General features: G+C 49.5%; 10 protein-coding genes across 10 annotated transcripts; 5 read left to right on the top strand and 5 right to left on the bottom strand.

Moving 5' to 3' along the window:
• Positions 1 to 768: 768 nt before the first annotated feature.
• On the bottom strand, positions 769 to 2604 carry POX_h09522 (uncharacterized protein; the record flags this gene model as incomplete). The annotated part of the gene is made up of 2 exons (XM_050118275.1): positions 769 to 1572; positions 1636 to 2604. 2 exons carry the CDS (start codon positions 2602 to 2604, stop codon positions 769 to 771), a joined length of 1773 nt encoding a protein of 590 aa, XP_049965062.1.
• A 93-nt stretch (positions 2605 to 2697) lies between these two features.
• On the bottom strand, positions 2698 to 3258 carry POX_h09521 (uncharacterized protein; the record flags this gene model as incomplete). The annotated part of the gene is made up of 1 exon (XM_050118274.1): positions 2698 to 3258. One exon carries the CDS (start codon positions 3256 to 3258, stop codon positions 2698 to 2700), a length of 561 nt encoding a protein of 186 aa, XP_049965061.1.
• A 126-nt stretch (positions 3259 to 3384) lies between these two features.
• On the top strand, positions 3385 to 4568 carry POX_h09520 (uncharacterized protein; the record flags this gene model as incomplete). Its single annotated transcript, XM_050118273.1, has 3 exons — positions 3385 to 3863; positions 3944 to 4366; positions 4439 to 4568. The coding sequence occupies 3 exons, from the start codon at positions 3385 to 3387 to the stop codon at positions 4566 to 4568; spliced, it is 1032 nt and encodes a 343-aa protein (XP_049965060.1).
• A 1011-nt stretch (positions 4569 to 5579) lies between these two features.
• On the top strand, positions 5580 to 7579 carry POX_h09519 (uncharacterized protein; the record flags this gene model as incomplete). The annotated part of the gene is made up of 6 exons (XM_050118272.1): positions 5580 to 5739; positions 5799 to 5855; positions 5937 to 6066; positions 6141 to 6339; positions 6432 to 6836; positions 6908 to 7579. 6 exons carry the CDS (start codon positions 5580 to 5582, stop codon positions 7577 to 7579), a joined length of 1623 nt encoding a protein of 540 aa, XP_049965059.1.
• A 722-nt stretch (positions 7580 to 8301) lies between these two features.
• POX_h09518 (uncharacterized protein) lies at positions 8302 to 9775 on the top strand (the record flags this gene model as incomplete). The annotated part of the gene is made up of 3 exons (XM_050118271.1): positions 8302 to 8838; positions 8905 to 9293; positions 9355 to 9775. The coding sequence occupies 3 exons, from the start codon at positions 8302 to 8304 to the stop codon at positions 9773 to 9775; spliced, it is 1347 nt and encodes a 448-aa protein (XP_049965058.1).
• A 1400-nt stretch (positions 9776 to 11175) lies between these two features.
• On the bottom strand, positions 11176 to 11427 carry POX_h09517 (uncharacterized protein; the record flags this gene model as incomplete). The annotated part of the gene is made up of 1 exon (XM_050118270.1): positions 11176 to 11427. The coding sequence occupies one exon, from the start codon at positions 11425 to 11427 to the stop codon at positions 11176 to 11178; it is 252 nt and encodes an 83-aa protein (XP_049965057.1).
• Positions 11428 to 13876: 2449 nt separating this feature from the next.
• Positions 13877 to 14407, top strand: POX_h09516 (uncharacterized protein; the record flags this gene model as incomplete). Its single annotated transcript, XM_050118269.1, has 1 exon — positions 13877 to 14407. One exon carries the CDS (start codon positions 13877 to 13879, stop codon positions 14405 to 14407), a length of 531 nt encoding a protein of 176 aa, XP_049965056.1.
• A 1581-nt stretch (positions 14408 to 15988) lies between these two features.
• POX_h09515 (NAD-specific glutamate dehydrogenase) lies at positions 15989 to 19596 on the bottom strand (the record flags this gene model as incomplete). Its single annotated transcript, XM_050118268.1, has 4 exons — positions 15989 to 16025; positions 16108 to 16208; positions 16304 to 19137; positions 19281 to 19596. 4 exons carry the CDS (start codon positions 19594 to 19596, stop codon positions 15989 to 15991), a joined length of 3288 nt encoding a protein of 1095 aa, XP_049965055.1.
• Positions 19597 to 21613: 2017 nt separating this feature from the next.
• Positions 21614 to 22105, top strand: POX_h09514 (uncharacterized protein; the record flags this gene model as incomplete). Its single annotated transcript, XM_050118267.1, has 1 exon — positions 21614 to 22105. One exon carries the CDS (start codon positions 21614 to 21616, stop codon positions 22103 to 22105), a length of 492 nt encoding a protein of 163 aa, XP_049965054.1.
• A 3043-nt stretch (positions 22106 to 25148) lies between these two features.
• POX_h09513 (uncharacterized protein) lies at positions 25149 to 25685 on the bottom strand (the record flags this gene model as incomplete). Its single annotated transcript, XM_050118266.1, has 2 exons — positions 25149 to 25349; positions 25677 to 25685. The coding sequence occupies 2 exons, from the start codon at positions 25683 to 25685 to the stop codon at positions 25149 to 25151; spliced, it is 210 nt and encodes a 69-aa protein (XP_049965053.1).
• Between the last annotated feature and the right edge of the window lie 1167 nt (positions 25686 to 26852).

Genomic DNA, 26852 nt, shown 5'->3' with positions numbered 1-26852 from the left:
TCCGCACCACAGCATCTCTCTGCCGAACCGAACCTTATCGGGCCCACTTCGGAATGAAGAGGCTTGCCCGTCACCGGAACCCTAACGGGATGGGTAAACCATGGCCTCTAATAAGCCAGGGCCGGAGAGACTCCGAACACGAAATAGCCACATGATGACTGATTGAATATTCTTTCTCTCGGATTGGTTGTTCTTACAGACACCAATAATGTTGAGAAGTGGGGCAAACTGAATGGCTTGGCTGGGGACGCGTGGTCAAAGACCTACCCTACCTACCTACTACTACCTGGGAGCTATGAAGGATGAAGGGGAAATGGACATGAGAACGATAGCCTGACTAGTTTCCGGCTAAGGCTCCGCGATCAAAATTCTAGAAATTTATATGGCGATCAACGATTGAGAGACTCTACTGTATGTAATACTTATTCTGTTTCAGGGACACGTGGAAAGCTCATCGAACCCGAGGGAGATTCGACGGCTCACTTGGGGTCTAATGGATGGCCGAGGTTGGCGACGGGCTTCGAGCCAATTTACGTGCGAAGAGGTGGGACAGTATGATTTTAAAGATTTTTGAAGAATGGTAGAAGGTTATCGTAGAACAATTAACTTCTTATGCAGAGGTCATGTGATTGAGCAGCATATCTTCCAATCACGTCATCCCAAGTCCATCAGCTATTCAAACACCCCAACACCAAAAAGTCCAAGTAAATACAGCTCTCTAAGAAAAAATCCATCAACTCGTGATTCATCCCATGTCGATTATCTTCTCTACTCCATTGGCACAAACGGCAAGATCACCCGGCTGGGATATTCACCGCCAAAGTGAATCACATGCTCGCCCTTGTTCTTCTCATGATCCGGTCGAGGCTTGCTAAAAGCAGCCACCTCTGTGAAACCAGGCCACTGACCCAGAACATCCACTTGAATACTTTCTCCCTCCTCATAGTCCACGCCCATTGCCCAGATGCCAATCTCCAATTTGATAATCTCCCCCTTGGGCACCTTTTGCACTTCGTCGTGAGGATGGAAGGGGAACTGGGGATGAATGGACCGGGAGGGGTCAATCTTTCGCTGAGAGGCACGCAGGATACCGATTGATCCATTGTGCAGGGTGAGACTGCTGCGGTCTTTCTCGGCGATCTCGTCAATGGAGTCGACAGGGGCGCGGCTGAAAGGGAACTGGAGCTGAGAGAGCTCTTTGCCGTTCTTGTCTAGCTTTCGGAGCTGGACGAAGACAACCATGTCATCCAGAGCATTGCAGCTCATGTACAGCTCTGCCTTGGGCAAACCGATCAACCGGGACTTTTGGGAGAAAGTGTACTTGAACTTGGAGATGGACCATCGGTCTTCTGAGTTGTGGACAGATGTGTTTGTTTCACGGGGCAACTCGGACGAGAGGGTACCGTTGGGTGCGAGATAGAAAGTGCGGTAGTCAGTGTTGGGGACAGGGAAGTCGGGAAGCACGATGTCGCTGGTGACGTCCCGGTCGCCAAAGGGAAGAGTAGCCCAGCGAACCTTGGGTGTCTTCTCCCAGTCGTTATCGATTCCCTTGAGGTACTTGTCGAAGAATTTCTGCGGACAGGTCAGTATGGAACATAAATCCTCGGTTTGCAGGGAGTCGTTGCAAAATCTCACCTTCAGCTCATGGTAACTTTCCGGCTCCGAGTACAGCTCGAACCACTCCTGGTAGCCACTCCACTTGATCCATTTCTTGTCGGTGTTGGCCTCCATCCAGCCTCGAACAGCGCCCATGGTATGAATTTGACTAAAGTCGGATCCCGTGATGAAGCAGGGGATGTTGATCTTTTTCATGTCCACGCGCTTGTCGTCCCAGTATACATTGGCTTGTTGCTTGCGGCGGTACATCTCTGAAAAGTCCTCCACGCCGTGCTGGCCCTTGATCACAAGAGTTGTGATCAGGTCGTAATTACTCATGTTGAACCAGCCACCACGACAGAATTGCTCACGGAAGATGTCACCAGATCCCTCCCAGGGCGCAATGGCCTTGAGCGAGGGTGGATTTTGAGCAGCGGCGTGCCACTGCATGATAGCGAGATAGGAGTTGCCAGCCATGCCGACATTTCCATTGCACCAAGACATCTTTGCGAGAGCTTCAATCACGTCGTGGGCATCTTCGGCTTCTTGCTGACCCATACAAGGTGTATCACCATCGCTGTTGCCAGCACCGCGCACATCGACGCTGGCAATGGCGTACCCGCGTGCCACCCACCAAGCTGGATCCAACCCTTCGAACTTCTCGAGTCCGCTCACCTCATCGCGCTTCATGCAGCAAGCCCAGGTGCAGACATTGAAAATCATCTCCAGGGCGGAGTACTTTTTCCCATAAGGTGACCAGGAGATGATGACGGGGATATTTTCGTCATCTGTAGGTCGGTAGATGTCGGCGTATAAACGACAGCCGTCGCGAACAACAATCTCCACGTCATGATCGATGCGAACGTCCGAGTCGAGCGTTCGCGCATTGAAAGGTGCCGACCCCTTTGCTAGAACCTCTGACTTGCCGGGCGTAGGCTCGACATAGCCATTGACGCCTACTTCGGGCTTGCTCAATGGCTTGTAAGCGACTTGGTATGGAATGGGCATGTCGGGCAAAGTCTCTGAACTCGAAAGAAAGACAAAAAAATGGAAATTGCTGTTGAAACAAAGCAGAATCCGACAGCGTTGGAAGGAATTCAATCAAGTTAAGTGCCTTGACAATTTGGAGCTGATCGCATCCGAGGGGGCTCTGCTCTCTGTTGCGATCTCGGTACGGGTCACGGACACAAGCGAGCCGAGGCCATCCACACAAGCTCCGCAGGCACCAAAGGCACAGCATATTCCCGAGGATACTCCCAATAGGCGAGTGTTCATCTTTTTTTTTTCTATCTGCTGTGGAGGGGTGTTGCTTCCCCGTGGGGGACGGGTGGGGATTGTGCCGAGCTCGGCTCGCACTTGGACAGCGGGCAAGTGTAGACCGTCCGAAGTAGCCAACAACCATGTCCCCGGCGAATCGTGGCTGTACGCCAGCCCCAAAACAACATCATGCATCTCGGGTGGGGCTTGCATCTTAGTGCCAGTGCGTCTGGCATCTGCCAGGGTCGAACATCGCCACCAGTTGCGAGTGGACGGGAGACGTGGGGGAGCTCTCCCCAGACCTGGGGTCAGCATGCCGAACCGAGCAGCAGTGGGAGGCATCCAGCCGAACCGAGCTTGCCTCCCCCGCGCCGGGTTGTTGTGCTTTCGCTTCCAGCATTTCATAGATAGATAAAATCACGGCGAGAATCTGTTGTCTCTCACTCTTCACCTTCCAAGACCAGACATCACATTAAATCTCTGTTCTGTTCTTTCCTCTCCATTGATCCCCTTTCCAAAAGATCATCCATCATGTCCACCGTCACCGAGACCAAGCAGCGCAACTTTGCGACTCGCTTTGAGACCAAGGACCTTGTGACTTTCGACAAAGATACCATCTATGGCGACTGGCGGGATGAGTTCCACAAGAACGGTTGCGTGTTGATCAAGGGTGTCATCTCGCCTGAGCGCGCTCAGTACTACTGCGACAAGCAAATTGAGTGGTTGAAGAAGTTCGAACTTGGATTTGATGAGAAGGACCCCAACACCTGGACCGCCGAGCATTTGCCCGTCAGCTTCAAAGGTGGCATGTACTTTGGCTATGGCTCCAACCACGAGAAGATGGCCTGGGAAGCCCGCACCGAGCCCAAGGTGGTTGAAATCTTCGAGAAGCTCTGGGGCACCAAGGAGCTGATCAGTTCCTTTGATGGAATGAACATCTCCATGCCCAACCGCAAGGACCTGACCTGGAGCCCTTGGCCACACTGCGATCAGAACCCCAAGCGCAAGGGGTAAGTGAAAACCCCCACTCATCTCCTTTCGTTGTGACTTTGGAGTTGTGTATGACTCACCACTTTTTGTAATGTTCTAGTATGCAAGCAGTCCAGGGTCTCCTGAACTACGCGCCCAACGGTCCCAAGGACGGCGGTCTGATGCTCATGAAGGGCTCCGCCAACCTCTTCAACGAGTTCTTCGAGCAGAAGCGCGAGTCCGCCGACCACGAGGATGCCCCTCCTCCCGAGCTGGAAATGATGGATCTGTTCCTCTTCAGCGAAAAGGACAAGAAGTGGTTCGAGGACCGTGGCTGCGAGATGATCAAGGTGAACATGGACCCTGGCGACTTTGTTCTCTGGGATTCCCGCACCATGCATTATGCTTGCTTGCCCGAGGGTGACCAGATTCGCCATGTCCAGTACATCTGCATGACTCCTCGGAAATTCGCTGATGACGAGGCCCTGGAGGCTAAGAAGTACTGCTTTGAGAACTGGCTGGGTACCACGCACTGGCCTCACTGGTAAGTCGATCTGTTTTCCACCCTGGGTGCGCCCCTCATGCCAAAAATATGCAATTACTTACACATACTCAGTAATATCCGTGTGGCCGAGGACAAGCCTATGCGGGATGGAAAGATCTGCCCCAAGTACAGGAATGAGCCTTTTGAGAAGCCCGAGCTCACTGATAAAGTCCTTCAACTTGCTGGTGTCAAGCCCTATTAAGCTTGATTGAAAATTGATGAGACATGGCTCTATTGCGTTTCATTGTTTTCCCTGCGTGTCAGACTCTTTATTCTTTTTTTTTCACGGGGGATTTTCCCGTCAACAACTTTTTATGTATTTAAATGAGATGATTCAATATACCATCGTGGGGATTCCAAACCACTTCTCACCATACCGCATTTCTCTCTCATACTTGCCATCAAGATAGACTATGGAGATGCCGTTCACCAAGCAGTAGAATCAGGCCGATTGCTTAGAATTCTCCAAGCGAGCAGGTAATGCCTGCTTTTCTTACAATAACATCTTGAACACTACTTGATCCGGACTTGGACCGCTACCGTCGACCTACCGATGGTCTTCACAATCCTGTCCTTGGGAGCTTTTCGAGATAGAGACATATTTCTTGGTTGTGAACCCAGTTCTCCATTCCCCGAGAGGACAGGCACTGTGGCGACCTCGAGCCAAGCGACCTAAGCGCCATGTGGGCGAACCGAAGATGGGAGAGGGGTGTATGGAAAGTCTAAAGTCCCCTCGGTTCGGTTCACCCTCGCCAGCCTCGTAGACCAAATGCCGGACCAGAGCCCACTTTCTTACCCCGGTTCTCAACGCAGTCAACGCATCCACAGACTCCACCTGCTGCATTCTCATCAATCCCCACACATTCCGAAGTCTTCAAATGCGGGGGATTCACTTTCCTTGTGGGCGGGCGTCTGGGCTTGAGCGGAGGGTGAGACCGTGACTCGAGAAAGGGAGCAGTCTGGCGAGAGCGCCTCTGAGCTAACCCTGATTCTATTCCCCTCCCGTCCGTCCACCACGAAGATCCCTAGTGCAGTATCTCTGAGGAATCGGGGCAACGAATGATCTTGATTGCAATGATCTACCCTCAGATGGCTCATATTTCTTTATAAATAGTTGCTTCCCCACGCTGATTTCAAACCCCAGCATCGGCAACTGTCGAGCAACTGCCTCTCTTCCATCCTTTAATCCGTCTCCATCGACCCAGCACAGATCATGGACAAGGATTCACCTGCTAGCCATGTCGAGAACATTGGTGCAGAAGAACTGGGCGAGGAGATCCATGTCTCCAAGTCCAGAGTGAATGTCACCGGAACAGTGCAGCTCACCGTGGGGAAGATTGTCTACATTCCTACTCCGACTGGTGACCCTCGAGGTGGGTGGATGGAATAATCAAGATTTTGATGGGTTTGAAGTTACTGACTTTCCGTGAAGATCCTTTGAATCTAAGCAGGTGGCAGAAAGCCATGATCTTGATTTCAATTTCTCTGTGTATGTGTTTCTCCATCCAAGCAAGTGGGTGAAATTAGGCGAGAGCAAAAAGAAGAAGAACAACAAGACTGACCTGTGTAGTCTCGACTATCGGTCTATCGCTCGTCTCCGGTTTCGGTGGCCTCTTGGGCTTCTACATTCCTCAATATGCCGCTGCTGGGAAAACCTATGCGGACATTACGTCTCTCATGACTTATCCGACTTTGACCATGTATGTTTTTATTTATTTTGCCCTTCCATTTTCCCTTGGGATTTTCGTGATTGGAAATGACTAACATGACTTAGGGGCATTGGTAACCTCATTGGAATGCCTTTGGCCATTGCGGTCGGTCGGCGAGTAGTACTGCTGGTGGCGACGACGATCATGGTCGTTGGAGCCATCTTGTGTGCTTTTGCCGACAACTTCGAAGCCCATTTGGGATACCGCATGCTCATTGGCCTTGCTGCCGGTCAAAGTGAGGCACTTGTTCCTATGATTACTCAGGTGAGTTCAGAGGACAGAATGAATTGACTGATGATGACCTCCCATTTCCCCTGCACTACCCAGACACTAACCCTCTTTCGGCATCCCAATAGGAAATCTTCTTCCTTCACGAGCGCGGCACATTCCTCATGCTACAGCAAAGCATCCAAACTATTGCCACTGCCGTCTTTACCCTTTTTGCCAGCCCTATCGCAAATGCTATTACACCTCAGTGGTGGTATGGCCTTGGGGCTTGTATCTCAGGTGTTTCGTTGATAATCAGTCTCGTATTTGTCGTCGAGACAAAGTACGATCGTCCCAAATCATCCTTCCAAGAAACAGAATCCAGTGAAGACCTGGACAAGACGTTTGATGATCAAGGCGGCAAGAGGGAGCTTACAGTAGCAACTGAGCGACCTCCTCTTGACTTTGTGACTTACCAGGCACGTACCTGGCGCTCTGACTTGCGCCTGTGGATTGGTCGACCCGAATGGCGCAAGGGCTTGGATACATTCATCGTGAGTCGCTCCTCATATCATCTCTCCCCTCCGCCTTGTTGAGAGTCACAAGAGACTAACCTATTCTTCAGCAATCCTTCCAATTGCTGCTTTTCCCCAATGTCCTCTGGGCCATGGCCTTGAACGGCCTCACCCTGGGTGTGAACATCGCTATCGGCACCACATACGGCAACATCGTCACCTCCCTGTACAACTGGCCTCAGAAGTCTGCTAGCTATGTCAACTGTGGACAGATCGTCACCTCACTCGTCGCTCTCCCTGTCTTCGGGTTCGGCTCTGACAAGCTCATCAAATGGTTCGCCAATCGACGAAACGGTATCCACGAGCCCGAGACTCGTCTCCTACCTCTTATCTTTCCCATCATCGTCGGCACTTTCACCGCCGTGCTTTATGGAATGGGAGCGACCCACCCATCGCAGTACCATTGGTTTGTGTACGTCTGGGCCGTGGCCGCCTACTACTTTGCCTTTGTCGGCGCCAACATCGTGGCCATCACATATCTGCTGGACAGTTATCCTCAGCGTGCTAGTTCCCTGTTGATCATCATCTGCGCATTCCGGGGTATTATCTCCTTTGGGGTCAGCTACGGTATTCAGCCTTTTATTGATCAAAAGGGCTACGATGGCGCATTTGGCACTTTCGGGGCTCTGACCGGAGTTTTTGGCCTGCTCGGCATTCCCATCTTTGTCTGGGGACGACAAATCCGTCGTATCACTGGGAAATATGCTGTAGATAAGGAGTGAGCATTCTTTTGTTATTTATCTGTATCTTATTTTCTTTTTTTGTGTACATATGTTGTATCAAGGCGGCGCTGCTACGGGGGACTGAATTGAACATTTACCTAATACCCGTGACTGAAAGCGAGAGAATTCTCAACATGTATGCATCAAATGAGGAATTAGAGACTAGAGAGACATTTACATCAAGGTCCTTCTGGCCGCAGGTACCGGGGTCACCAGAGCATTCGATTTTATCGAGTTCGAGACGCTCTTGGCATTCATCATTAGGAGAATCGGACTCGGAGTGTTGATCTTCCAGAGTGAATTTTGAAAATTGATATGAAGCTTTCATGATGTTTCTCGTCCACAACAGTCAACACTGCTTACGCCCTTTTTTTGTGAATTTCAATGATACAACGCTCAACGGCAATAATGGGCCCACACGCTCGTATTCTGTGGTTTTGAAGACACCTATTTGAGTCGTCTTTGACGCAAAACGAACCTCGGACATTGGCCCTGGGCCTTCTCAGCTTCCAAATACTCGATATACTTCATTGACCTGCAGGAATGTATTTTCACATTTGCTCTTGCATATATGCGCGTGTCATGTGATCCTCACGCTTCCATTGGCTTGCACGATGTGATACCCCTGATGCCCTTCTGATCGCAACAGACTGTTCTATTTTGACAAGAGAAACCATCAGGTAACTCCAGAGCTTTCTCAAATCGTCGATCGATTCATCAAAATGCGCACCATTCAGTCTTACGATGACGTTGCTTGGTCGATAAGCACGCAGATCTGGGAAAACTGGCCGGAACTGCTCTGCGCCGATGGTGACATCTACAATGACATTGGAGTCATTCTCTCTAAAGAGTTCAAACCCCTCAAATGGGCCGTCTTCGGATACCTGAGCACAGGTGCTGTTAATACCTGCTTCAAGATGGAATTCACTAACGGTTATGGCGCTGTGATCCGATTCCCACTACCAGGTGCTGTCATGTTCCCTGTGGACAAAGTTCGCAATGAAGTTTCCACCATGCGATATGTGCTGGAGAAAACCTCTGACAAAATCCCAATCTTGGTGCCTTCTGTCGTTCGATGGATAAGCACAAAAGAGAGTCCTTCGGAGCTGGGACCTTTTATCATTATGAACTATATCCATCACACGAGGACGATGACTGATCTCCTGGAGAGGCCAGGACGTCCAGGTGGACAACAGCCAGTTCTCAATCCGGACCTCGACGCGGGCAAACTTGAAGCTCTATATGGCAAGTTGTGCAAGGTTGTCCTTTCGTTATCTACGCTCTCTATGAGCAAGATCGGATCCCTTGCTAAGAATGACGATTAGACATGGGATGTCTTGCATCGACCTTTATCCTACTCTATGAACGAAATTGTGCAACTAGGGACCTTACCCCGATCAAAAATACGAACCACAACGTACACAAAAGCGTCATCATACTTTGAAGCTCTGGCAGAACTACACCTCCAACACCTCCAAAGCCAGAGAAACGAGGCGAACATCCTGCCAGATCTCAGCACCGAGGTCTTAGCAGACGACTTCCGGCGCAAGTTCGTGGCTAGGTTTCTCTTTCGGAAAATGATTCAAGACCAAAAACAACGAAATCAATGGGTTTTCCATGATAACGGGCCCTTTCCAATCTGGTGTGACAATTTCCGACCCGAAAACGTCCTCGTTGAGGACACTGAAGCCGTCACTGGAGTAGTCAATTGGGAGTTTACATATACCGTGCCAGCTGAAATTTTCGCACGCGCCGCCATGGTGGCTTCTTCTCAGAAAGCCGGAAAATTGGCCTGAAGGTCTCGATGACTGGTGCATCGAGTATGAAAAAGCGCTGCGGGTCTTTCTGGCAGCAATGCGGAAATGTGAGGACGAAGCTTTGCAGGAGAAGCTACTTGTGGAAGAGCAGCGGCTATCAAGTCGGATGTGGGAGAGTTGGGAAAGTGGAGATTTTTGGATCATGTATGCTGCGAGGAACAATTTCGCCTTTGATGTGGTGTATTGGAGGAAGATTGATCAGCGGTTCTTTGGGCCGGGGATAGGCAAGGATGGGGATTTGTCTGATGTGTGGAGGAAGAGACTTGACCTTTTGCAGCCTGGAGAGAAGGCGCTTATGGAGAAATGTGTGGATTTGAAGGTGAAGGATAGGGATACACGGCCTTTGACATGGGATCCGGATGAGTATACTGTGGAGTAGATCGAGAGGTTGAGGACAAAGAACGAGGAGAAAGAAAACGAGGGAAAGACCAATGAGGATAGCAAGGAAGAGAATAGTAATGAAGTGGATAGCAGGGAGAAGGAGGACATACAAAAGAAATAATATCAAGTTAGGTAAATATACGAGGATTTCGGCAACTATACAGGAGCGAGAATTTACTTTGCATGCAGCGAAACTGGTGCGTTCAACCCGGCCGCGATCTAATATCTCAAGTTCTTTCACTCTACGAACAGACACTGCTTCAGGCTTAGTCCTTTTTAATTCGGTCTCACCTTGAGCCTTTTCAGATTCTATAGTGTGAATGAATACTTCAATCTCAGGAAGCATCCATTACAGGTAGGCCGATCTAAATCTTGTCGTGGCGCTTGTCATCCACCCACGCTCTGTCCCTGGGATTTTTTTTGTCTCTTTTTCAGGCAAGATTTTCCTTATTTATTTCAATATCTTCGAACTTCTCCAGAGCTCAATTGATAAACTAGCGCACAATGACTCCAAATCCGCGAATTGATAGTCTCGATTTACCATACCTAATGCTTAGTATAATCAACCTTCCTATCAAATGTCATCCGTCTCTATTCACCAACAATTAAATATAATGTCAACTTCCTTGATCCCCGTTCAACTACACCGAGGCTGAAGAAACTAAAATCCAATCCAACCAGCAGATAACAACTTATTTAGTCACACATCCCTCATTCCCCCACCAAAACTACAACATCAAATCCAAACCAAACCCTAACAGCCCGTCTCCGCTCATCATCCCTCAACCCTCCAACAACAGACGCATTCACCAAAATACTTCTCGTCTCCACCCTCGATCGAAGAAAACTCTTCCCCAATTCCCACCCTATTCGCCAAAAATTCCTCAATCCTCCCCCTTCAGCCACACTCTGCTCATACGCCCTCTGCAGCCCATCAAACGACAACAACTCCATCCCCGCCCCTTCATGAACATGTCCAAAAATATGCAACTTGGGTCGCACCCGCCACAACGTCCGCAGTAAATCCCGACACCCCCACTGGAGTAAATCCAGATGCCCAAACGGTGGCCCATGTGTAACTAACACATCAATTCCGTCGGGAACCGAATCGGTCCAAACGTCCTCTTCCCGCGCATACTGAAAGGCCCAATTACCATGTCGTGCAGAGTAGGGACTCCCGTAGATCCTGAGCCGGCGATCGTTGCCGTTCTTGCTCGGGCAGGAAATACTGACTTGGTTATTTTCGAGGTATATAATGTCTCCCCATTCGAGGCTGGAGCGTTGGGATGCGGCTTGACCTGCGGGATCGTCGTGGTAGGAGTCGAGTAGTAGGTCATGATTACCTGCGATAACTATTTTGGTCGGATGGGGGAGCGTGCGCAGCCAGTTGAGTGCGTTTTAGAGCTCGGCAAACGTGCCGGATTGTGTGAGATCACCTGCGTGAATGAGGATGTCGCCGGTTGGAATGGGCGGTTGGGCATTGTGGGTATCGGAGATACAGATGATTTCGATGGCGTTCTTGAGAGGTTTGGCGAGGATTGGTTTGTGCCAGTGGTATAGCATTTGTGAGAGATAGACGAGTGGCTGGGCAAGGAACTTTTGCCATGGTCCTGGTCGCTGTCGATGGATGAGTTGATGAAGATCGGACATGATGGGATCGCTGGGAACTTGGAGGATTCCAGAACTGAGCGCGTATGAACGTATCTTCGAGTGTAGCTGTCATGAATCACAGCGCACAGCAAGTTTCAAACTTTGCCTTGGAATCTTTGTTCTGGAGACATGGGGTATTCGCCAAATTGGTTAGTGAGGCTGAAAGTTGGGTTCGAGCACACGGCTGAAGACTGCGGTGGGCTTAGATAATCTCCTCGCTGTGGCTGGCCCTGGCGAAGTACAGTGGTGCGCCATACCAAGTTCAACAAGTGAAAGAGCATATGCGGATAATGGCGACGTCAGTAATATGATGGGAAACATGCTTTGTCAATTTCACTGGTTCTGCTATGTGTGAGTGCAATGGATACTTGTGAATTGTAGCTCATCTTTGATCAAATACCCCCTCCCCCCCAAACAATCCACTATTTTTGGTGGTCACGGCAAGAGTTAGAGATTCTTTATCTTTGAAGTGGTTTTGGTATAGTTGCTTCATTGGTGATCTACGCCTTAAATGCTGCTCTTTTTGGATCAACTCTGGCAGATTCTATGATACCGGCCCAAGCCACTCCTAGTTATCTATTGAAATTGATTTGAATTTTGGTTTCAAAAGATGTGTGAAATCGCAAAGTCTTATTGGAATACGCATTGACATACCTATAGATCCGAAGGCAAGGAAGCAACCTGGAGGCAGAATATCGGAATTAGGGAGTCTACTAGGGAATTAAAGGAGGAAGGAAGAGGGAAACCCATGACTGGGAGAAACCCCCTTTAAGATATCTGACTGCTGAGGTGGCAAACATCTTGAGAGAACAGAGTCTCTCACATATATATTAGTAATGAATAGAATGGTTCATAGATAGTGCAAAAGTCTTTATGTACGTATTAATATATTGGGATCTCACTGTGCGGCCCTTGCTCGTGAACTAAAACATACGTCGGAAAGCCTACCATTTACCCAAGGATACTTCGCATTTCAAGGGTAGAAATAAAAATTTCAGCTCGCATCTGTACCATCCATCTTGCGCAGCAATAGACTCTGTTTCCTTTCTGGCAATTGAAATTGAAAATACTATGTTACACGTAGTGAAGATCAATATTTTACCAATATTGCCACCTGACTCAGCCCAGGTAGTCCTAGCTTTTTCTCACATAGGTGAACAGGCTTCGAAAAATTCACGTCTCATTCGTGAAGCTGATTTCCGATTTGACCTGTTTTCAGGCTGTGGTTAGGAGAAATGGATACGTTTTGACCTACGGGATTTGTAATCATCTTTTAGTATAAGGATTGATTTAGTTTTGATAGACTCTTGCGTCAAGGCCATTGTCAAAAGGGCATTAGCGACCTCAAATAATACTATGAATTTCGAAAACAATGAATGTATTCACCAAATGTGACAGCGAGGCTATGATACACTATCTTCCTAGACCTCAAAACTATCCTTGGCAATGCTAGAAGATAGGCCTGCAGCCTACGCGTGACATTGTATTCAAACCGTTACTCAACCGAATTACACGAAGAACACTGTATTTAGCCCAACCCCATAGAACATTTTGTGCCAAGAAGCTGTTAGATTTCCGCGGTCAATTTTCCCCAGCATTATCAATGTCAATGTGGTGACCACTGTCTCGAAAAGAGTATTTTACCCCCGGTCGACAATCAGCGTGAGCCGCGTCTGGTGAATTATGGGCTTTGATTGAAGAATATTATATAAGATAGATTCCTACACAATCAAAGAGTGATTCAAATCTTTCTATGGTAGAAAATAACAAATCTCACCCGTAGTAGAGAACCTAGAGGTCACTGGACGGATAATTTAAGACGGCTTAGTAGCCTTGCCTCCATTCTCAAGACCTTCATTGATAGTGACCCCAAAAGCTGCGTTGGTGTGTTCTCCAAAGAATCCACGCTCGTTCTTCAACAAAGATTCATATCGAACGTGAACTTGGAGGAAAGTTTCAGGTCTTTCGTGTTACTTTCACTAATGTACTGTGAATAAATGGACCGAAAAAAAGTCTCTTCTCTGACTTTAGGGTCTAGGTCTTTTTAATGACGGTAAAATATCAAGTGGGTGAACCGGGAAATCAAATACTATGTGTTGCAACAGGTAAAATCGCCGGGAGCCAAAACTCTTTCTTGATCTTCACTGTCTCGCTATCGATATCTTTTCAATACAGAGCAAACGATTCTTAGGCAGAATTATATGCATGGGTTTCAAGTCTTGTATTATGCGCATCGACATGATTATCGTGGCTCAAGTAGTACTGTCAATTGGGGGTTGAAGAGACGTTGGCCTCGGCCAAGTGCCTCTTTCCTTGAATAGATCCAGCGCCTGCTAAATTGAGTCGTGTGAACAAGCAAGCAGACGTTCTCTGATCAACATAAACCTGTTCAGTTAGAATTTGGCATAACGGGAATCTTAACTTCGAGCACAATGGGTCAGTCAATTTCATGGGTCAGTCAATTTCCACACTACGTCGACGCCACAGCACTCGCACTCTCAGGGACTTGGCCGCTCCTCGGGACCAAACCATCTCACCCCCTACCCTCACCCGCAAAAATCTCACAGATGCGCTCCAAAATGTCGCAGACTATCTGGCATCAAAGAAGCAAAACATCACTCTCATTATCGTTGGGGGTGCCATCAACACATTGCTGCTGCAGAGTCGTACTCACACACATGATGTTTACTTTTTCAACGACAGTCTTACAGCTGCGGAAGTCAAGTGCCTTTCAAAAGTAGCGAAGTCAGCATTGAAGAACAATCAGGAGCTCGGATCTGAATGGCTCAACAATCGTACAGTCCTGTTCATTCCTGCTCATATACGACGAGTTCTTATGGCGGAGGCTATTGGCCAGCACACCATTGTCTTTCAAGCCTTGGGTCTTACTGCGTTGGCCGCTCCCTGGGAATACTTGTTCTGCGCAAAGACAGATCGGCTGTCTGGCCATGGAAATAGTACCGTGCAGCCCTACGACTAAGTCGACGCGGTTCACTTTCTGGAGCAATATCTTTCAAGGCACGGCATTACGAGCGTCACCTCAACCACTGTGCAATCTTGGTTCTCTCAAAACCTCATTCAGTGGAAGGCAGAGACCAAAATGACAGTTCCAGTGATCAATTCAGCTTATCGATTTACATTCGGCGTCCATCATGACCCAATTGAACTTGTCGACTAGACTCGAGCGCTTCCTCCATTGCTTCTCGACGACCAAATGCGAAAAGACCAGTGGGAACTCGCCTTCTAGATAGGTGGAAGATATGTGGTGAATGATTCTCCAAGAATGCTGGCAGCGGCTTGCAAAATATCCTCGTCTTCATATGAGACACTGTTACTCAGATGAGAGCCTCACTGTACCTTTTCCTATCGCTGAGGGAGAATCTTCGCGTGTTTCGATTGCTTTTCCAGACAATAGCCTATGTCCATGCTGATTAAAGTTGAGCATTCTGATGGGACTCAGGTTGTTTACGTATCACTGAAATGGATAACCAAAATGGGACTTGGCGAAAAGATTTACTTACCAGAAGCACACGTCTGTAGTCTTCATTAGAGATAATTATTTGGCCTACGGGTATGCCTATGTTAGAAGCGTTGCCGGGGTACAAGTGTGAATGGCCAAATAAGATTGGTGATCGACTTGGGAAGATTTCCGAGTATATCCTCCTTAACCTAAATCCTCTTTGTTGCACAATAATAGTCCCAAAAAGCAAGGCAAGTGACATTTCGCCAGGAACAGCTCGACGTGGAGACATCACTTAGCATTGCAAAATGCCACATTGCTTCTCGATAAAAACTGTGTGCGCAAAAAGAAACAAATGGGAAACGAGATGAATGAGAATATGAGAGAAGCAGTCAGTGTGTTGAGAAACATGGCAGCGAGCATTTGATGTCTTAATCAAATCATACCACCATCCATATTGAATCAAGATTAGTCGGCGCATGAGATTAGTATGGGCTTGATACGAAGGACAAAAGCTTGGTGACGTATTTTTTGTTGTGAAGATCAGCCCTATCTCACTGTCAAAGATGTGGTTGAAATTACGTGCAGGGAAATATTTCGATCATTGAGGTTACTCAATTGACCAAGATCAAATCAAGGTTAAGTAGCAACATGGAGCTCTGGTAGATAATCATCTCACAGAGCCTAGTATGTTTCATTCAAGGTATATTTCAAAGAGAAATAACAACCTTATTCCTCATGGAATACGCTAGGAACTCAGCTCACAAATGTAGAATTTTCATTCCATCACAGCTAGAGTGTCATTGCAAACAATCACGACACAAAAAACCAAAAAGCAACTTTTTCTAAGCCATACAATCGTGACGGGGGAAACTGATTAAAAAGACGGGGAAGAGAGCGTCAAGCTCTCCCCCTAGTGAAGGGTTGGGGGTATGATATGATATGGAGTGGTGAGGGGAAAGCCCATGGCGATGTGTGCAAATAATCAAAAGAGGCAGTCAAAAAACAAATGCAAGGTCCAGCTTCACGAGATCACTGGGAGGGCCAAAAAAAAAGCAACAGGAGACATGAACAGAAGGGATGCAAGTCCTCTAATGCTGTCTAAGAAGACTGAATCTGGGCAATACGCCCGGTCATGCTATTTTCCAAAAGTCAGCGTCTGGTCTGGTCTCGTCTGGCTTGGCCTTCTGGCGGGAACGTGAACCAAGGGGACAACCTACAAGTCGAAGAAAGAAAAGTGGCTGGGCTGGTTGCCGTATTTGTAGACGAACCGACTGGCCAAGTGGCTACCGAAGATGGCACGGAGATAGTTTTCGGGGACCTAAAAAAAGACACAAAATCCATCGCGTCAGTAAAAAAAAGGAGGTTCCGGGATAAAGCAACGAAAGTTCACAAAGTCGGGAAAGAACCACTTACACGCTCCAAAATCAAGTCCAGGCCAATCTTCTTCAGCAGCAAGTTGGGGAGAGCATCGCTGAGCACGGACCGGCGAAGGACGATATTATCCCATAGGGCTGTCTGCTGCAACTCCTCATCCAGCTTGGTGATGGCCACACTGAGGCGGTCGCTCAGAACACTGCGCAGCACACCTGTCTGCTCATGCTCGCGCCAGATGGCCTCAAACTCCAGTTCGGCGTTCTCCTTGATGATCTCCTGGACCTGCTTGACATAGGCCTGGTAGAACTCGGGAACAGTCCCGTCCTCGCGAACACACATGTTCTGCACAAATTCTTCATCGTTGAAGGACAGCGAGGCAAGCACCTCGAGCGAGGAAGACGTCACACCGCCCTTGTTGGCAGAGGCGTCCTTGAACAGGACGCAGCCAGCCTTCTCCAGACGCAGCTTACTGTCCTGAGTGATGAAAAGGTTGGCACCTTCCACAATGTAGGGGATGGTGGTCTTGTTTTCCTGGATGAGCTTGCCAACGGTTGACAGGTCAATAGACTCGGGACGGCCACCGCATGGGACAAAAACGTCGAATTGCTCCCCCTCAGCATGGCGCAGATGGAACGTGTTGCGGAAGACCATGCCGTTGTGCACCACCTCACCAGAAGGCAGCTTGATGTTCTTCTCATCCACCAGCACCCGGTAGCCGGCGGGAGACAGCTTGCTCAGGTCAAACTCGGAAATCATGACACGCTTCTTGGCCAGGCGGATCAACTCCGCGTGGTCAAGCCCATTGGGGTCAACCAGGACACCCGAGCCGTCCACGATGCCGACGTACTTTTCGTTGGAGAGCAGGATCTCGTTGGATCCAAGATCGCCGTCGGGACCTCCCGTCTGCAGCTTGCGCATGGTGGAAGGATCGATGCCCAGCTTGCGGTAGATGCCCAGCACGTACTGACGCACAGACAGCGTGGTCATGCCGTAGGTATCGTGCGGGATACCCCCAAGCTTGGGGCTCTTGCCGGTGAAAAAGGACTTCCACCAGGGAGCCCCACGGGCACGAGCATGCTCAGTCGCCCAGTCGACCAGCTCGGCGGTGTTCTCGTCGGGACCCATGAAGAGAATCTCGTCCTTGCCGTGCAAGTCCACGATGGGGTCCTTGATACCGGGGCTGACGGGAGGCAAGAGGAGGTCCATAATCGAGTCAATGTACTTCTCAAAGGCGACCCGCGCCTTGTCCTGGTGGTTAACATCGAGCAGAATGACACCCTTGGCACCACCTTCGGGGATATCCTTGTTCTTCCGCTGTTGGGTGTTGGCGAGGTTGTAGTTCTCGTCAAAGAGCGACCGCGCGTTGATGCTGTACGCCTCCTTGTTGCGAGACTTGACAATGCGAATACCGCCACGGGCAATATCCCGGAAGCGCAGGTGGAAACCGCGGAACTCGGAGCTGATCACGAGGAACATGCCGTAGAGCGGCTGCGGGTACTCATGCTCGGGGAGGAAGTCCGGCTTGAGGCGGAAGCTGAGAGCGACCTTGGTCGGGGTGAAGAAATTGGTCTTCAGGACGGAGTTGTTGAAGACCCGGAAGGAATTCATCACCATCTCGTCGTGCTCGTTGGCGGCGGTGTTGCGGATCAGCTGCTTGAGCTTCTTGTCATCCAGAACCTCGTCCACCTGCAGGCGGAGGTAGCTCAGCGTGGGCAAGAAATCATCCCCCGTCTCGGTGGTCTGAACGTAGTGGGTGTTGGCAAAGCCCAGGTAGAGCTTGTGGATCAATTCGGGGTAGCTGTTGATGATCTCGAAGATGTAATCCGCGGTGAAAGTCTCGGTACGCAGACGCTTCTTGATCTTGGACAGCAGTTCCGCGTGGACGCTGTTGTTCGAGTCCAGCAGCGCCAAGAGGGACGTATACTCGGAACCGAGACGGTTCAGGAATTGCTGCACAAACACCCAGGCGCAGTGGGCGTAAATGGTCTCCTGCAAACTGAGGCGACCAGTGGCAAAGTGGTGCTGGAAGCGGTTCTGGGGGATACAGTACAGCAGAGACGCCTCCTTCATGATCTGGTGGATAGACGCCTCAATGGGAGGGAACTTGGCCGACTCGGGGGAGGCGGAGGGGCGCAGGTACAGAGAGATGACGGTGATACCGTTGGAGAAGTTCTCCAAGTACTTGCGAGAGCTGGTCAGGCGGTAGTAGTGGTACAGATCCGAGAGGGCGCTGAACAGTCCCATCGCGGAGCCCTGGCGGTACGCGATCACCAGACGCTTCTCTCGGCTGCCCTCGATCTCGAACATCTCGATGACGGGACCGTGACGGCCGACCGCGGTACTGATGATCTCCTGGTAGATGGCCTTGGTGTTGGGAGTGGCCTTTTGCAAAAAGCGCTTCTCACCGATGATCTCAATGTTGGTCTCATTGGGGTCCGGATTGGGGTTGGCGAATTGACACTTGTACACGAAGTAGCAGCGCAGCTGCTGGCCATCATCACCAGGGAGAGTGGTGGGGGATCGGAAGGTTTCCACTCGGTAGCTATCGGCGCCCTTGGAGGTATTGATGTACTTTTCATCGATGCGCTGCTCGTAGCGGGGGCCATTGACTGTCGAGACACCAGGCCTACTGGTGTCGATGTACACGGCGTGGTCCTCGGCTTCCTTGTCGAGACGAATCTCCAGCTGCTTGTCATCACGCGCGTAGGCGGCCACCTTGGCGGCGTACAAGGAGAGGATCTGGGTGACGATGTTCTCGACGGACTCGGTCTGGAAGTAGGTGTCGTCGATGCCCAGCATGTTGTAGAACCATGTGGTCTCGGACATGACGAAATCACTCGGGAAGAAGCCCTTTTCCTCCAATTGATCCATCACTACAACCGCGAGGAGAAATCAGTTAGTGACGCAGACTTTCTCAATTCCAGTTCCAGTAGCTTCCCGCAGTAGGAAGAAAAGAGGATCCACCATTCTTTGGAGGCCTCTCTCACTCTCTCTGTCTCTCCTTTTCGGGTCTTACCTTGTTCCATCTGCTTCTGCTTGCCCTCAAAGGTCTCGGCAATGTAGCCTGGATCTTCCTCGGAGAGCACTCGATGCGGGGTCCCAGGAGTGCCGGGGATGCCCAAGTGCGTCGGCTGCGGCGACGGTTGTCGCGGCACTCCGTTGACAACATGGTCGAGATGCTTGTTGTGAGGGAATCGCTGGAACCCGATGGGAGTACCGGGACCCGAACTGCCTTCGCGGCTGTTGAGGCCGGCTGCGGGTCGAGAAGGCAGCGCCGCGCCGTTGCCGTTCATCATCTCCGAGGGAGTGGCGGGGAGTGCAGGAGACGACATGATGTGGATGAGGAATGGGGGGGGGGAGGAGAAGAAACGAGGAGACGGTATCGAAGAAGCAAGTCGGAGACTCTAAACACGAGAAGAGAGGGAAAGATGCTGGTAAATCCAAGAAAACGAATGTTAGCCCCGCTAGCAGCGATCCTTTGACGTACGTGGGGCTCGATTTGGGAGAGAAGGAGGGAGAGAGCAGAAAAGGAAAAAAAAGTGGTGTCACAGAAAAGCAAAGAACCAGCATGCGAGACGATCAAGACAAGTGGATAGAGCAAAACAGGAAACATCCGAGGGGTACACAATTGAAGCCAATCCGCGCGCGCTTAGCACCGGGGCAGTTGCAACCGCCCACCGCAACACGACCGGCAGCGTACCGAAGGCGGCGATTGCGACGATTGCAGCGATAAGGCTGCTGTTATCGCGGCCGCCACCACAGGAAGATAACGGCGCTTGCTTGATGGGCATTGCGGTCACGACCAGGACTGATAACAAGCAAGGGGGAGAGAGATTATCACAGATAAGGCCAAGCTCCGATAGGAGAGTCAAGATCAATGGACTCGTTTCCACCGCTTCTTTGGAAGCAATGGCCGATTCTTCCATCCTCGAGGGAGATTTGGTCGGAGGTAATGCAGCGACGGAGAAAAGGCAGACAACCAACAGTAACAGACTGGATATTGTGGGCAAAGATAGACTGATCGAACAATGGAGGGGGCAAAAAACATTGGGACTCACCGTCGCCATCGACTGTCGTCGAAGAGTATCAAGATAATCTGCGATCACGATTCTGAGAATTCAAACTCGAATCGAAAAAAATTTTTGAAATTAAAGATTGGGCAAAATCAAAATCCGGGGAACCACCAGGCACTTTAAATACCAATGTCGTCGCCAGCGTCTGTTGATATTTCTCATTAATATTAATTTGATTTTTTTTTTCTTTCTTTCCTCTTTTGCCTCTTTTTGTTCCCCATGGCCTTGGAACTCCGATATTCGTACCTCTGCATTGCGCCATGATTTCATCGAATATCTATTGAATAATAAAAACCATGATTTTGATTTTTTGATGATTCTTGGTTTTCTTCACTTTTATCCCTCAATGAGGGTCATGATTGAGCCCATTTCTTCCCTTGACGGCCGCTTTGGCTTCAGGTCCCATGATGCATAATTCACTCATACTTGCTACTTCCCGGAGTCGTCGACCCCCCAATTATTTGTTTTTTTCTGGGTATTTTTTTTCTTAGTTGTTTGACTCTCTTCCAAATCTACTACACACGGTGCAGTCTTGTCTCTTTACCAACAGGCACACCACAAGGGAAACCAGAGTCATAGCCGATGCTAGGCGGACTTCCCCCGCCACGATGTGTCTCCCCCCCCCTCCTCCTGCCCCAGTCCCTCGTCCCAAGGCCCAGCCCTGTCCTGCTCCGATTCTCCGACTGCGTGACTCCATCGTGACCAACGGGTCTGAGAGGGCCCTTGATCCGCAAAAGGGTTCCACGGCTCCACTGCGTCCACGCTCATTTCCACGGGTCCCCCCTGCGCCCAGCGTTCTAAAAAAGAACTCGGCGCTGGCGGGGTCGGGACTCCAGAACGTGACTAAGAAGAAGACACCGCCTGGAGAAGCCTGCGAGTCCCAACCGGCGCGACAGGGCCCCGGCGGTCGGCGACTCGCTGATTGGTACGTCCCTCCAGCCAGTGGCCCCCCTGGATTGGACCGAAGGATGAACGTCGAGAGTCGTCGAAAGAGAAGGAGCAGAAAGAGAGAGAGAGAGAGAGAGAGAGAGAGAGTAGGTCCAGAAAATCCCGCTGCGTCATGCGGACTGATAAAAGAAATTTTTGGAAAATTCAAATCCGAAAAAAGATGGAAACTCATGGGCACGTATATTCGATTATTCAATTGTCTTCTGAGCAAAAACAATTGCCTCGTATGAATTTGGATCAGGATTGAGAAGTGTTGAAAAGTAAATCTGAGCCACTTGCTTCACATCATGTTCTCAAGGCTCTAGTTTTGTGAGCAAGAGGAATCGTAATGTTGGGGACCTATCGCGCTCCCGCTCTCGATAGTGGATCAACACGGTACTCAGTAGTAGCTATGGAAACGACCTCAGTAGAGAAAAATCAATGGACTTTTTCTTCTCTTCGGTATGAACACTACCCCAGATATTCCAATGACCCCCCTTTCCAATGGACGAAGCAACCACAACCTTCCATCACACCATCGGTACCGGAGGACCATCATCGCTGGCATGTCAAAATCAATAGCGGACCCCGGTACTCAGAGCGTGCATCAACGGAAGCGGCGTTCACTCCCTCAGCTCACCTCGAGTTGATCAGGAGTTCAAGTCACAAGACCCAAGCATTGCGGAGACCGCCTCCAGAGCGATGTCTCAAGCTCGCGCCGGCGGAACTCTGTAAGAAACAAATCCAGGGGCCCATATTGCCGTCAAGGGGGGGCAAACACATATCTAGCAGAAACGTGGATCACAACGAGTTCGAAACGAGTCGACGGGACTATTGTTAGTACGAAGCCCTAGAATACGCCGCAGAGCACCGGATCTCTCTCTGGGAAGTCACGAGATCTGGGGGGGCCTGTGAAGGGATATCAACTCGATCCAAACGTGGGCCATCTGAACCAGGTCACCTGAGCGTGAACCGTGCAGCATTCCGCGGTCAGGTACGGCGTGTTTGTCCCCAGAATGCATCGATTTCAATGTTCCATTTGATATCTACATTATTCCCCTACTGACTGGTAGATTCCCCGATCCGGTCTATTATTGAACTCACTCGCACTAGCAGTGAGCCTGGAGTATGAAATATGGACGAGCTATATCCATTTTGTGAGACACCTACTGTACAGCCCTTGCGACTACCTAGACACGCCTACGCCAGAATCTCATGTATCACCAAACCATCCACCTGAATAACGCAATCCACATAGACACCCCCCGTATGAAATTCTAGGCCTACACCCTTTCCCGCATATCATCATACTACAGCACGAACCATTTAATCGCGCATGTCCACGGTGCAATCAGACAGCAAGAAAAAAAAAAGGAAGAAAAAAAGAAAAGTGGGGAAAGCAAAGGGTAACGGGAGCATGGCAAAAAAAAAGTCACGCTGACGATTGATTCGATAGAGTGGTCCGAAAATGAGATGATCGTCCACCCATCGTGGAATGCGATGTGTCATGGCGCCCGGGGAAGGCAGTCGCAAGGGGATCAACGATCGGAGTCCCTACGGAGTTGGCTGGAGGAGCTGAGGACCTTCTACGATGGTCGGATTGCCGAGGAATTGCAATTCGTTCCCGTCCACTTTCTTGAATGGTTCGGTTCGATTCTGGGGGGGGGGGGGGTGTGCGATGCACCTCACATTGCAGGCGCGGCATTTTCAGGAGGGATCTGATGTGTAGGAGAGTCTGTGTTCTAGTATTACCACAATCAGTTTGAATCAGCCATTGCTCAAATGTTTTACTGCCTGGAGGAGTTGAGTTGGTTCCATGACTGTACACTTTGATGATACTCCCGTCCATCCACACGGGATCCATCTATATGGATGTAGATCCTGATGGATCGCGTCCCGTCCCTCTCCATGCAATAAATCACAACAGCCTAGATTCTATACCAGTTCCAGGATTGGGCCGAGTACCCAATCCTGATGCCGTAATCTTGAAACCACCAAGACATTCACCAATTGCTACCTAGTACACTCATACCGAGTCCATCCCATCCCATCCCCATCCCATCCCCGATCCTACATAAATGACTATTTCAATCAATAGCGACCCCATACTCAAAACACCTTCCATGATGCAAAACAGAAACTTTCCCCCACCCCCACCTTCACCAATGAATCTCTGACCGTATCGACCATCCCCGTCCATCCCCATTTTTCCTTCCGTCCGGGGGATTTTCGCCCATCATCTCTCAACGGGAGGTGATCCTGGGGTAGTACCTGATCATGTATGTACCTAATTGAAATTGATAGGTGTGGAGGAACCTGGAGCCCAGGACAGCGCCGAGCGACCAAAGCGTCGAATGCGGGCAAAACACGGCATGGGGCAATTCTCCCCTACAGTACGTAACTACGTTCCTCCATCACGATTCGGACCGTCATCAGATTGGAGGAGCGGAGGGAAGAAAAAAGCATTTTTTTTTTCTTTTCATCATCATCAACAATGACAAAACACTTCCAAGCCAGATGAGAGTTGCTGAATCTCTACTGGACTGCAGTTGAGCGAGCCTGATCTTGGAAGCATACAGAAGAATGAGACGACAAAAAGGGAAAAAAAAATCCTATAAGATGACTCGATTAGGATAACCATAATGTAATAGCCCCGGCTATTACGCAGTGATTTGCGCGCTTTTTGTGGGAGAACGTTTGCTTTTTTTTTTGGTATGACTTTTTCAGAGTTTTTTTTTTGTTTTTGCCTCCCTTCGTCCCCAGAGTTCCCGGGCCGGGCTTCGAACCGGAGGGCGGTTCCAACCAGACACACGTGACGATCACGAGGATGATGAGAGGGTTCGCCCACTTTGGCAAACCGACGGTCGCCGCACGTCGGTACCTGGATCGGCCGGTTATTGCGGGGTAAAATGATGGAATGATGGAAATTTTCCAGGATGATGCTGTTTTGGGAACTTGTCTCGCTGGAGTAGGTAGTATGCCTTACGTAGACCACTGATAGTAGTAGAGTCCTTATACTTACTACTACACTCCAGCCCTGAGGACGGTCTTTTCAGCATACGTAGGCATACTTTTGCCGGACTACGTACTTGAGATGTGTTTTTTCAGTGTGAAGAGTAGTGAGCCGCTTTGCAACTACCTCTATACTGCAACAAGCATAACACACCAACATGATACTTCAAACCTCCTCCTCCTCCTATTTCCCCCCATCTGCAAGTCCATCAAAAAAGCGATCAATGACTTTGCACGAGGCATTCCTCCCATCTCGTCTTTTTCGAATCCCATGTGCCACATGGCATATAATATAGTGCAGCATGTATTGAATTCCACGCCCAAGTGCCCAGCCCTGATTCAGCCCACATTTTCACCTTGGCGCAAGCGAATCACCAGGCACGACAAGAGAGAGACCACCCTCATACCTTTCCAGTGCCTCACTCCTCCCCCCCCCAGACATGGCCAAAGTCACCCGCAGAACTTCGAATCCAACACCACGATCCCAGTCCGCTCCCCAACAGAAATCTGGTTCTGCGCGGGGCGGGTGGACGCGGTGGGGCAGCCTCGGCGGGTGTGCGATTGGAAGATGCGGCCGGACTCGGCGTGAGATGAGGTAATTTGGGTTCGGGCCCGGTTGGAGAAACCGAGACAGAAAAAGTCTGGAGAAGGGAAAAGTGTGAGACTGCGGCTGCATGGGGAAGCGGAGGGATCACGAGAGGAGAATGATAATAAACGGACTGCGTACTTGGATGATCATCCGGAGAGTAGCGACGAAGCCCAAGAGGAAGGATCATTGAATCCCCCCAAAGTCGAATGCACGAGTTTCAGATAATATGTGATCTGCCTTGGACTTCGTTTGCCTCTCTCTCTCTCTCTCTCTCTCTCTACTGCTACGCAGCCTCGAGTCCTCGAGAGTAGCCCACGTTGCGAGAGGAACCGTGGCTGGTTGGCCAGAATGACGGATCAAAGTTTGATCCAGTCCGGTTGGCCTGAGGTGTTTCTGGGGGTTGCCGCTCCAGATTCGATTCAGCCCGAGGATTCCGCCACTCGTCCATGCATACTCCTGCTAGTAGCATCCAAGTGATGCGATTCTGGTGTGTTTCAGTAGCGTGTCAGCATTAATGAACCATGACTTATCCAATACAAATCAATCACAATAAAATAGACGGGTTCGATTCTAATCTGAAAATAGAACCGGTTTATTTCCCATGTGATCATTCCCATTGTCACGCTGACTGTTGAAGCGCAAGTCCCTTCCAAGGTAACCATAGAAAGTTTTCCTGTTTGGTCAGTCTATTTACCGTGCTGTCTACCATTCAGAGGCATCTATGCAACCTGCCCTATATATGTCAGTCCACAAGTACCTCCTAAATTGCAACGATGCTCCACTATCTACTTTAGCTGGTCAGTGTTCATACCATGGACATCTTCACCTGACAGCGCTCCAGATTTGCAATTTTCCCAGGGCTAGGTGAGTATTGCACTCCTCAGAAGAGCCGCATTCGGCACGTTGAGTCTCCCAGGTATTACAGGGGATACAAAACGAAAATAACAGGCATAAGATAAGCACCTCGGTAATCATCTCTTCCATCTCATGGGAACAAGAGGCGGCAGTCTGCTAGGTTTTTGCTTTGAGGTCGTGGCTCAATGTAATAGGCCACTAGTCTCGTATCATTTCATCACCAGACTCTGTTGGATACGTGTATAAGATTGGTAACTTGCGTTCACAAACAGATATCGGCCACTATAGCATCAAAACCAGCGGTCATAGCATATTGTCATCCGTTATTCCATTGCCAAACCTGGCTTCTCAAGTCACCTCTAACATCATACCTCACAGTTCCACAAGCATGATAATATACGTGGCAGCACAATATCACGCGCAACTCGAACACGACCCTGCATTTTAAAAAAAAATCATAGATACAATCAGCATGAGTCCTCGCGTGTCTTAATAGAAACAGAGACATCTATACGATTAATCACAGCATCGATCTAATTGTCAGATTTCTAACCGGCAAACTAATCCCGTTTTGATTTGATAGGTCTAGACCACTGCTGCCACGAGACCACGTTTCAGAGCGGGTAGTCCGTCGCAAGCCGATCGCTCACGCTCACAGAGACCAGTTTTCAAGTGCCGATGCCGAGAGTCAGTGGCGTTTGGTTGTGGAGCATCAACCCTGGTCATGTGTACTTTACTACTTGTCAGTGCACATACTGCCGTATGTACTTATTGGACAGGGCTAGCAATAGTCAGGTGTACTGATAAATCGAGGTGCAGCCTCAAATCAATGCGATATTCATCGACCAGGATTCGAGAAGAACTGATTAACCTTGGTACATATGGGTTTTTAGACCCCATAAACTGCATCTCGATCATTGACATCTATGAGGCTTGGTCTGGATGACTTTTCCGAATCTAGTTCAAAAGGGTATATCAACTCCAGCGAGCTCCTATAATCTCATTTCCACCTTTGAAAACGCAACGTAAAAAAGCAGACATCTTATAGAGTTGACCGACAATCAATCAGTTGAGAAGAAATCTAAGATGAATCCAATATTTGTCGAACGAGGACCTCATGATGAGAAGTGAA

Source organism: Penicillium oxalicum, chromosome VIII (assembly GCF_001723175.1).
Source record: "Penicillium oxalicum strain HP7-1 chromosome VIII, whole genome shotgun sequence".
Classification (NCBI taxonomy): domain Eukaryota; kingdom Fungi; phylum Ascomycota; class Eurotiomycetes; order Eurotiales; family Aspergillaceae; genus Penicillium; species Penicillium oxalicum.
This window is presented reverse-complemented; position numbering and strand designations above follow the sequence as displayed.